Below are 12084 nucleotides of genomic sequence, written 5' to 3'. Positions count from 1 at the left end.
TAAAAAGAAGAATCTTCTTACAGCTGAGAATACAAGCAATCTCCATGCAGATTTACTTTTTCTCGGAAGAAATTCATCATATGCTACATATGTAGCATGTTTCTCTATCGAAGCGAGGCTCAGACATTGACAGCAGCAGAGAAGTCAAGAGTGGAATCAGTCGAAATGTAGTGCTGCCGAAGAATGATGAAGATAAAATGGATCGACCGTGGAAGCAATGAAGTGATAGTGCTCTCCGACGGATTGGGTCTTTGAAAGGATTAAATCCTCGGTTGATTTGCTTGAAGAATAATCCAAACCCATACTTTCTGGCTACATTCACTTCATAACCCAAATACTACGGAATTCCAAGTCTCTCTTTTTCTTTTCCTGTATTTTAGCCCCTCATTCCATGCAATACTTTACTGTTCTGTTAATACTCGACTGCATTTTCTTCTACATCTACCACATCGCAAACCATGTACTAAAAATTATTATCATCCTCTCAAATATTCCATTTATAATTTAAGGTATCAAAGTGGGTGTTTTGCCGAAATGCCCAGGTTTTATGTACTGATAATTTCAAGTCATTCATTGCCTGTAGATATTTTCGAGCGTATTGGATCCGGTGCAGAAAGACTTAATCCGCGAACTGAATAAAATACAAAGGAAGGCTACGCGTTTCGTCAAAAACTGCTACGGGCGTTCACACAGTGTTACCCAAATGTTAAGCGAATTGGGCTGGGAGCCGTTGGAGACTCGGAGGCTGCGCGCTAGGCTTAGATTGCTTGAACAATTGAGAATGGATATCCTTAAGAGCGACACAGAGAACATAATATTAGAGCCAAACTATATTTCCAGGTCCGATAGAATCGACAAATTAAGAGAGATGTTTTGCCGAACGGGTAGATATGGGAATTCGTTTTTCCCCCGAACCATAAAGGACTTTAATAAACGCTAGTCCCAACCTCGTTAGAACACTTCATTTTTTTTAGTTGTAAACGGCTGGTGTCCTAACACCCCCTGCCACACGCCTTTTAGGCGGCTCGCGGGGTATTATGTAGATGTAGATATTGGATTTCATTTATGGAGAGGTAAAGTAAAAGGGTGATGTAGGTCGATGATGGATATATTGATTGGGTGAGATGCATAGAAAGACCTGGCGCAGGCATTATCTGATAAGCAAATGAGTGCTTATATTTTACACCCAATCCGACGGAAGGAAATTTCTTACTGACTCTCTACATATCACAGTTCCGTAGAAGATTTTATGGCTCACAATCAGCTGGAAATTGGAACCGGGCTATCCTCGAGGAACCAAAAACGCAACCCTCGTAGCTCCACCTTCACTTAAAAAATCACGGCTTTATTGCAAGGTAGGGCAAAATAACCAGAGTAATAGTAAATAAAAAATATTCCAATTGACGAGCTTCTTTGAATGACGTGCTAATACGTTGGATAGGATGGTATAAATCGCTTCATAAGCCATTAATAGTGATTGCTTGATAACTATGACAATTTCTAAAATGAATTTACGGATCTAACCAAATATTAACTGCCCAAATAACGTTTTATAAGAAAATCTTCCACAAAGACGTGTATAAAAGGGGGCATTCTGATTTCAAACAAATGACAATCGAAATTCGGATGTTCCGGATCCTTTAGGCTCCGGTTTCGGGGAGGTGTGGCCTCTTTAAATCTTTTGGTAAACCGACTGACTGTTTTGCCTCATGCGGCACAGTTTTTTCACGCTTCACGGGCAGCGAACACCACAGCTCCGCGTGATGAGCTGTCGGTCTGATTGTCGGAGAGTTTGAGACGAGGAGGAGGGGTAGATAGGGGAGGAATATATGAAGAGAGTGGGGGGAGGAGCGTATAACTGGGGAAGGGGGGAAGACTCACTCCCCTTTTACTCCGAGCTTAACCCCGTCCTCTTCCCCCCCTCCCCCGCTACGTTCAACTTCCCCTACCTTCCCCATAGCCCACCGATACCCATTCTGTCTCTCCCCAAGACCCACGGCGAGGCTGAGTCGGACTTTTATCTGCGTGACGGGAGGTCGTAGAGGTCCGCGTATCTCCCGACGGTATAATTCTCGGAGCGCGGCTCCGCTCCGATTGGTTTCCGCGACGTGCCGGTGGTTGTGAAGAATGTGGGTGGTGATAGTTGTTTGTTTGTGTCCCCTCTTTGCCCCCGCACGCTGAAATGGGCGGGGTGCCATAGATATCGGAGTTTTTACTCCATCTCCGTGTTGAGTGCGCGTATACATTCTCCTATCGGGATGTCAAGCGGCAGTCGACCAGACCGCAGTGGAGGGTTAGAAGCTATAAGTGAGCATTAGTCGGTCCGTGTTCATTTCCGTTTGCGAAGCGTTGGGACGTTCTGTGGGGCTGGCACCCGGCCGTGGATTTCTGCCGGCGGTGCCCGGCGTATCGTCAGCCGGCAGACTTGGAGGACTTGCCCGCTCTGTACGAGACGCGGAGCCGTTACGTCTGAGAGGCCGCTAACGGATTTGATGCGACCATTGAATGGATTTAACTTCCCATCTACTTGAAAGTGTTTCAACTGGATGTTCGTGTGCTTGTAGTTTGCATAGAAATAAAGCATCGCCTTTTTTGTATTTTCCTTTGAAATAAGTTCCCTACGTAAAGAAATACGTATTTCCATATTTTAAGGAAATCGATCTAGTTTGCGCACCTGTGTCTCCAGAGTTCCCTTACTTGCTAGTGTATCACACGGAAACGAGGGGGAAATATTGAACATAAAATAAAGCCCAGCAGCTTTATTTGGCCATTCGCCATCGCTCTTGAATATGGAATTTTGAAAAAAAGGAGTAATTCATCATGTGCATGCGTAGAATACCTTCACATAACTCATCTATTTCCTACGCGAGGGCGCACGTTCTTTGAGTTAAGTGCGTTAGATTCATTTTGCTCCGTGGAGTGGAAATGCTACGGCTTCTCAATTACTAGTGGCATGAAAGTAATTGGAGGAGGAGTGAACTAGTGGTTCAAGAATAGATCACGTATTATTTACAAACTCAGTTTCCATCTCCAAAATCAAGCGAGAGTCAAAAAGAGGATATGATGTCATCGCCTTCCTGGACGTGTCAGATAACTAGCTCGCGACTTGATATCTTAAACGGATAGAAAAATTGATGTTGTTTAATTTCCCGCTCTCGTTCGCCCTCAAGTATCCTGTTGAACCGTTTGTGTCATTCATTCACCGAAGAGGAATGAGGAGGAAAAGAAAGAGGTGACCACGAAGAATCCTCGTAAAGACTACGGATTTTTCGAAGTGAAATGAAGATCTAGTGCATCACTTGTGAGATAATGCAAAAATAATATTTAACATTGGTGTTTCTTGCACTTAAACATATAGGGAGTGTTTGTGTTAAATCTGTTCTAGGAATAGTGTGTGCAATTACTTTTTATCTTTGCCTAGAAGGAACGAAAGAGGAAGAGAATAAAGCTCCTTCTTCTGTTATTTGCGAGATAATTCAAAAATAATTTTTGATACTGGTGCTTCTTGCAAATACACCTATAGGGAGTGTTTGTGTCACATCTGTCTTAGGAACAAGGGGTGCCATTTGTTTTTATCTATGCGTTTAAGGAACGAAAGAGGGAGAGAAGACAGTTACTTCTTCTAACTTCTTTCTTTGGTTCTCCTCTCCTTATTTACATCCCTCCCGTTAAATGAGCACGTGAGCGCGACCGCACTCTTTGACCGGCGATGCTCGGAAGGTCTTCTTCCTCGCCGGTGGGCGTGGTGGCCGCCTTGAGGGGCGACGGGGGCTTCCCCGCGGGCGGGAGGAGGGGCAGTGGGGGCGGACGGAGGGGCAGCGGGGGCCCGGCCGTCTACGAAGACGAGGAGGAGGGGGAGGAAGACCTCGAAGCGGGTTACCAGGTGGAAGGCGAGGAAGAGGACGAAGACTCGGAGGACGAGGGGGGGAATGCCGCGGGCAAGAGGGGCCGAGCCCCTGGCTGCAGGGGGAGTGCGGGAGGAGCAACCGCCGCGGGCATCGGCAGCGGATGGGCCATTTACGTCGTGCTGTTCGTCTTCCAGGTAGGCGGAATTAAAATGCTCCTCAGCAACAATGGGGTCGTTTACTAAAGCCTGAATGAGCCACACGATCGTTTTTTTTTCTCGCTCATTTCAGCCATGTTGTCAAAAACAGGAAAAATTATTTCTTAAGCCACGAATATTACAATAATGGAGTCCCATTGTCTTAATTATTCATTCATTAACCCATTATAACCCAATGTTGGTTTTAATCAACATCGAAAATGTATATAATTTCAGCTCTATTCAGGAAAGACTTAAACTACGTGTCCCTTAATGCTGTCATGTTTAACGGCGAAATATGTAGCTACCACAATAATTATCATTGAGTAGAAAATTTTCACATTTTTAAAATGGAAAGTCTTGAAATTTAATTTCTCCAAGAGGCAGCTCTGGGTTGGAAAGGGTTAATAGGAATTCAATAGATAGTAGTCGCAGTTTTATTTTTCATATGTAAACGGTTGGTGTCCTAACATCCCCTGCCACACGTCATTTTATGCGGCTTGCGGGGTGTTATGTGGATGTAGGTGTATTATATCACTCAGACATTTGAAGTCCGTTTAATATTTCAAAGCCGGCCGCGTGAACGGCGGTGAATCGAACCTATGGCTTTCCGGAAAGCATTGAGGTGTGCAAGGATTTTTTCTCATGGCATTCCATGTACAAACAATGGGGTTGTATACTAAAGCCTGAATCACTTGATCATTTTTCACTTTTAAGTCAGGAGATCATGTCAGCTATGTTTCTCAAAAACATTGAAAATGATTTCTTAAGCATTCATTTTCTATATCACTCAGTCATTTGAGGCGTCCTGCATTCTTAGTAAAGCCAGAAACACACCATGATTTTTCACTTACAAGGTCGGTGATCATTACACCAATGCTTATCAATTCATTGTTTAACCATTAGTTATCTATATCATACTGTAATTTGAGTGTCCTAGATGTTTACTATTTTCGTTATGGCATCGCCACAATCTGCGTTTGGTTTCATCTGTGGATTTGCAGCTGCTGTATATCACGCTAACTGATGATGGAAGTAGCGACATTGATCCTTATCATTGCTACCATCCCTGAAAATTATGACGTCCTAGAGTCATCATTTGAACAATTATTGACGAAATACCGAAACTTTTACGTGAAATATGATCGTGTGATTCAGGATTAAGACCCGAAATTATGACTTAATAAGATATTTCCTCATTACTTTTAAATGAGAAAATGCGAAAGTTCCGACCACGCTTCATGAGTTAGTGACGCCGTTGGATTGATACGCGAGACCGGGGAGTAGCGGAGGACGAAAAGAGTCAGTGACGTCATCAACTTCTCTGAAAAAGGGTTAGGCTCTTCGACTTTCCGTCACAAATAGCACGAGAAGTAAGTGGTGGATCGAAAAACAGAAAAATGTGGGTTACCTAAGCCATTACGACAACATTTCTCTTCGACGATATTTGATACTATGTGTAATATGGATTCATTAGAAAAAGACGAAGCAGAAGCCATTGGAGCCCCTTTGATACTAGCAAAAAACATTCATCCTTTATCCCCTCCAAGTGAACTTATGTTCTCCTGGAATCCATTATTTCCATTACCCATCGATGGTATAAATACTTTTTTCTCACGTAAGCGAAAGATGGATAAAGGTGTATGTTTGGTGTTCTCAAGGAATTTAAGCCACTCATTTGCTCAATGAGTTAATCTAAAGATCAGCATGGACGAGGGTAGCGCTTCTACCGGACTAAACCACTTCCGTGTGAATGACTCGCATCCAATGAAAAGGGGGACAGTTCCTTTCCCTGGCCCACCTCGACACTTCTAGGATTTTCTTAGGGGTTTCCAAAGGCTTCCCACGGGATCCTAAGTCATTATCAGAACGCTCAACTCACTGTGCTACCAAGTTACTCTGAAAACCCATCCATTCAAGCTGGAAATCGGCTATTGCCTCCGAATTTTTTAACCTGAATTTCTGAAACCATTAGAATGAAATTTTGTTAAAACAAAACTTACCCTAAACTTCAAAAGGGACATATTTTGAGGAGTGGTTACAATAATTCCCTCGGTACTCTTAAGGCTTATTTTGCCGGATCAGTTCATCACATATTCGGCTTAAAAAATCTATTTCTACATCCAACGACTCTATTCGCAGTGAAGAATTATTTTGGAAATTAAATGTAAAATATTTTTAATAGGCCAATTCAGCCAATACTTTTATGAGGGTGAATATCCTTTGCTGCGCAGTGTGGCTTGAATTGTGTACGTTTTATCTATCCACCTGTGTTCTTAATTAACCAAAAATTACTTGTGTCACACAGTGATATGGAACTGATTTACTTAGTGTTCATAAATTAGCGATTTCACGGCATATTTATTCAAATCCGTCACTAATGACATAAATTTGAGAGTAATGACTCATAAATTTCCAGATTAGAGAAGGAATAACGTTAAGCATAGCGTCAATTTATGTTACTCGGAGCCTACCCGGAGATACAAATAGACTCTTACCTTATGTTACCCGGAGATACAAATAGACTCTTCTCAAATCGTATTACCCCTTTAGCAGTCTTGATAATATTTTGCCCACATTCGAAATCGCTTCTTCAAGTCCGTTGAAAAGTCTCCCGTATAAATTTATAGGGACAATGTACTGTGGTTGTAGTAGTTTCAAACATCAAACCAAACTCTACCATTGTAACAAGTATTCTTCGTCAGCCCAGTATATTTCAGGTGGAGTTCGGAAGGTAGTCAAGGAATATAGATGCGTAATTTTATCAGGCAACAAAATTTATTTTAGTTCTAAGAGTTCGAATAAGTCCTCAAGATAGCGCTTTATTCCTGTTCCAGAAAACCTACCTTAAACCTTCAAGAAATTTTTCAGAAATTCTATTTGGCTTTGGGTTCACTTTTCCAACAAGTACTCCGTAAAACTGCTTATCAAAAAATTACTATATAACAGTGGCGTAACAATGGGGGGATAAGGAGGTTACATCCCCCCAAAACCTCAGAGAAATAATAATATTCAAAACTATTGTCTAGTTTGGACATATAGTAAATTTTAACGTAACCTTTTAATGAAACTCAAAATTGATTGGTTTTTCTGGAAGTACACTTGTAAATTGAGTTCTTTTCGAATTGAGTTTTAGCTCTTACTTTCCTTATTTTCTACTTATTTACTACGGTACTCCTTGCGGGCACGAATTTTCCTCTCCATTATTTTATAATTAGGGGTAATCTACCGATTAGTGTAAGTTCATGCCAGATTCCTGTAGCGTAACTATGGAGGGGATGGATCCCCCCCCACCCAAAGCCTCAGAGAAATAAAAATAAAATTCAAAAACTATTTTCTAGTTTTGACATACACTAAATTTTAACAAAACCTCTTAATGAAACCCAAATTTCAAGTGTCAAAATTATGTAAAATGTATTTGCAGGCATGTCAATTTTACAAAATTTTCCCAAACCGGGGGGGGGGGGGGGTGAGATCTCCTTTCCCCATCCCCTCTACTCCCCCCAAAGCATATTACTAGTTATGCCGCTGCTATATAACATATTTTAGGCAAAAATAGTTTATCTTTCTGCGATACAACTATTTCAACTCCAAATGCGATGCAGTCATATTCGCAAGAACAGTGAGAAACTTAACTTTTTGTTCTTGTTTCTGTGGCATGAAAGGCAGTATTTATTGTAAGTAGACTGCGATGGAAAACCACTCTTTGTTCCATCTCCTTATTATTCCAAAAAAATAAAATACAGGATATTACAAACCATTGTCAAGATATTTTTTCCATTATTCTCAAATGCTCCCTCTCGGAAAATAAAATTTGTCACAAATTTTCAATTAATTTTCCTAAAAATAACCTTTACTAAAATTCTTTGAAGTGCGAGGTGGCTTAGGAAAAGGAACTGCTCCTCTGCCCTCAATGTATGATATTTGCACGCCTTTAGCCTAGTTCGGGGTGAGCTTGACCCTCACCTATCCAAGCCAACCTTCGCGTTGAATCACTAAGTGATTCACGAGTGATAGTGACCTACAGTTAAAAGTTAAGCGTGATAAAAGTGTAAAAATCTGTTTCATTGCGCCATTAAGTAATTTTACATTAGCTCATATATTCTACAAGAAACATGTACCGTCGGCTTTTATTTAGTTATTGTGCTTATCAACGACTTTGTACGGCGAAGTTAAAGCTCAATGCAGTTTAAACTCGGAACCATGATCTAATGAAAAACTCCTGGAAAAGAGTAATTCGCATCAGTATACCTCTTAATACCTCATACTATGACCGTTCAATAGTTGACTATTTGGTATTAAGTTGATTCCATGGTAAATAATAATCGCGTTCTTTGTCAGTTGTGAAATTGAGAGCAACACCATCATGCAGGCGAAATTATGTGGGTAGAGCGGTTCACTTCTCAAATATAAAAAATTGTTAACATGTTCTCCACTCAGAGTCTGTAATACTCATCGAGAGCAGATGCATTGATCACTGTGAATGCAGGTTCACTTCTAGAGCTTAAAAAACTAGATGTCTAGGTGAAAATCTACAAAAGGTAATCTCTTTCCATATAGCTTTTATATCACGCTTTGGGTTATGCCTTTAGTGTCAAATATTACATCATTAAAATATAATCTACATTTTTAAGAATAACTGCGTTGTAAACCTTATTTTAATTTTTTACCCATCTTCTCAAATTGATTTTAAATATTCTCCTTACCCAGATCTCATGGCGCATCCTTTGCCAATATACCGGTCCATTCCTCTCAAAATGTTTGCAATAAGTTTATATTTTCCGTTTCGATGTATGTTCATCGCCCATGTTGCCATTGGGCAAGCCCATTAGCGATTTTTTTCAGTCAGTTATTTACTACCCTTCCATTACAAATCTCTGATTAAATCTAGCCCACACAAAGGATGTCTTTCGAGTCCTCTAATATCTTTAATTTTTCACTGCTATCAGCCTTCCTCCCGCGCAAAAACTCCCGATGGCCGGTGATATAAGTTAATCAATTATGAATTGTAGAGTGATGACTAACATCGAAGGTTGAAACAAATAGACAAGCATAGAGATGGGCATTTTAACCCTGAAATATTTTACAATCAAGATTCGAGTTTCGCATTCTCAGTAAAAATAAAGTAATAATTTTAAATTTTTGATCGAAAATTACACACGCTCTTTGTTTACAAACTTTTACGGAAAACATTAAAAAAGATAAATATCATGAATAAGTTATTTAAATAAACTCAATGAATACCTAAATTTGCTAAAGGAAATTGAAACTTGCATTAACTTAATTATTTCTTTCACAGTAAATAACTCATTCTGCCATATATTGGTGATACCCTCCGTAATTTTGCTAAATTTGTTTTAAAGTCCGTGTAAACAAGCAATTTAAATAAATAATACATGCCTATTCCAATACTATGGGTCTCTATAAGAATTCTTTACGGGTGGTTACACATAAAGTTAAGATGCGCAGTTCTATTAAATATGGATATTCTGACTTTGATCTTTAAGCGACTACTACGAAGTAAAAAGCCTAATTCGATGAAAAAGGGAAATTATCATCAAGATTTGTCTTTTCTAATCTCTCAAATCCTAGCCCACCACAACTTGTCTCGATAATCCTCGTGATTCGTGTCCTTCGCAACTTCCGTCAGTCCTCTGTCATTCTCCGCAATCACGCAAGAGCGCAATTGATTATCAGGCTTTCTTCTCGCCATTGTTGTCCGCCCGCGAGGTCTTCCATCTTTTTCATTATCCATCAAAGATCTTGTGCAATACGTGTGCATACGCTAACGATTAGTCTATCCTCTTTCCTTGAGCAGAAAATATCTCCGTGAAGGTGTGGGGAACATTTGACCCGTAGGTTCTTATAATAGGCTGCCTGATGAATATCGCAATCGATTTTCAGTTCCCCGATCCCTATCTATCATGCGAGATAACGTTTTTTGTAAGCCTCTCTGAAGGTTATGGTTGTAGATTCAGCCGACCTTTTAATTACTCATCTAGAAAGTGGAATTCAGTCCTTACAGATCTTTAAACAATATTTTCCGCCATAGTTCAGTAAAAATTTTAGTTTGACTGGTATTTCACTCTTTATTTAATTATAATTATTAACATTCCTTCTATGAACTTCTTGTTTTGCTGTTAACATACTTTTCACGTTAAATTTGATCAGTGCTTGGTTTCACCGAAATGGGACCAAGCGCATCTACTAAAGGGTTTGGAAGCATTTTTCGTTGAGAGTAACTATTAAATGCCGAATGATTCGACGAGAGAGAAATACCGGCCTTAATCCGAGTTCCCCAACTTGAATACGCTAGAGAAAAACGACATATCCCCTATTTCAGTCGGATATATATTTCATTAGTGTGTTGTCCTCGAGTGTCAAGTACTTAAGGGATGTGAGGCAAAGAGCCAGACTATGGGATGGGAATATGGATAAATGGAGAGCTACGGTATATCCAAGGATTATACCTGTAATAACGGTGAAGCAATAACAGTAATTCATTCCGTATTGATAAATTTCGTTTGATGCCATAAGATATATCGACGTTTGTAAAGTATATGCATAAAGCATATGTACCAATATAAAGGCATTCGTGTTCACTATATACCAATTGAAAAGTAATAGCAATGATGTGTGCATGAGTTTTCAAAAAATACGGTAAGACATACGAAATGATGCATGTTGAGTACGCTTATAATTGGTCCTGTTTATTATCGGGATTCAGTTTTACTTTTCCTGCCTTCGATCTGGACTGAAACCACAGATCTCTCTGAAGAAGATGCAATTAGCCTCTCCATCTGTGACGCTAGTATAGTCCTCCAAGGTTCTCAGTTCAATGTGTATTTTTTGCAAATAGTTGTGAGGTCTTTGGAATTTTTATTTTGGGATACGATCTTAGGATCCGTCACCGATTTCAGTTCGATCTCCAGCATCGTCAGGATTCCTTGGCAGCGTGCCAACAGTCTACGGGACAACGTTAGCCCCGCCATCATGGGTAGTGCAATGGGGTTGAGACGTTTTCGCATGCTTCGATCAGCGCTTTTATATCGTCCTCGATTTGTGGGAATTTTCTGCCCTTACTTGCGGTGCATCTCATCATAAGCATAATTGATTACTGATTCCTAATTATCATAGCTAGAGCCATTCTTTTTAGCAAGGTAATTTTAAACGGGGATAATACTTTCTCCGCCTTTTTTCTATTGAAATACGGTACAAATTGCCATGTCAATGGGAATTGGCATGCCAATGGGAATAATTGCCATGGGAAAGAAATTCTATGGACCGACAATCGAACTACACACCTTTTCGCTTTCCGGACCGTTGGGCAGACCGCTACGCTATCCAGGTTATTTAATTCCCATGGCAACTTAACGGATGTTAACCGTGCTAGGTGGCATTATTAAATATAGCACAATATTAGTAATTTTTCCCACAGGTAATTCATGTATAATGATAATAATATGATCAAATCTGGTAAAACTTAAATAAAAAAGTTGAGGAACATACAGATCTACAAAATGTATGACCTCATTCGATATCACATATATATCACATCTCACCCATTTTGATCGAGTAAATATAATATTACAAAGAGGAAATTACACAAGTTCAAATTCTGTAGTAGCCATGCCTTTATCGGGCTCAAAGCATGAAAATGTACCGTTGCGATTTAAGGAAAATTTACTAAAATATTGCGATAGTTTAGGGAGAGAAACGGGAGATTACATCTTCACTTACGCTATTGCGAAAGCAAAAATTGGTTATGTAATTCAATATTATCATCATTTACGGATAAAGCGAGGAAATGGAGCTTCAAGGCAGTTTATTTTCTCGTTTTACTGACAAGGACTACTAAAGCTTGATAGATATTTTATCGTAGTCTCTCAGTAATTTTCTCAGTTATGACCAATATGATGACGTGAAAAATCACTAATAAACTACATCCTAATGCGTTGAGAAGCGAAAAAGTGATTTTTTACCAATTTGGTAGCCATTGTAGCCATGTAAAGTGATTAGTTCAACGTGATTTGTGAACTATT

At 39.8% G+C, this 12084-nt stretch overlaps 1 protein-coding gene across 1 annotated transcript in view; it reads left to right on the top strand.

Moving 5' to 3' along the window:
• Nucleotides 1–1998: 1998 nt before the first annotated feature.
• Nucleotides 1999–12084, top strand: part of LOC124162199 — a 101441-nt gene continuing 91355 nt past the window's right edge. Inside the window, exon 1 of the mRNA XM_046538639.1 lies at nucleotides 1999–4042. Coding sequence (XP_046394595.1) covers nucleotides 3710–4042 — 333 coding nt within the window. The 5' untranslated portion in view covers nucleotides 1999–3709. The remainder of the gene's footprint in view (nucleotides 4043–12084) is intronic.

This window comes from Ischnura elegans, chromosome 7 (assembly GCF_921293095.1).
Source record: "Ischnura elegans chromosome 7, ioIscEleg1.1, whole genome shotgun sequence".
NCBI classification, from domain to species: Eukaryota; Metazoa; Arthropoda; class Insecta; order Odonata; family Coenagrionidae; genus Ischnura; species Ischnura elegans.
The sequence above is the reverse complement of the archived record's forward strand: the minus strand, read 5'-3'. Positions and strand labels throughout refer to the sequence as shown.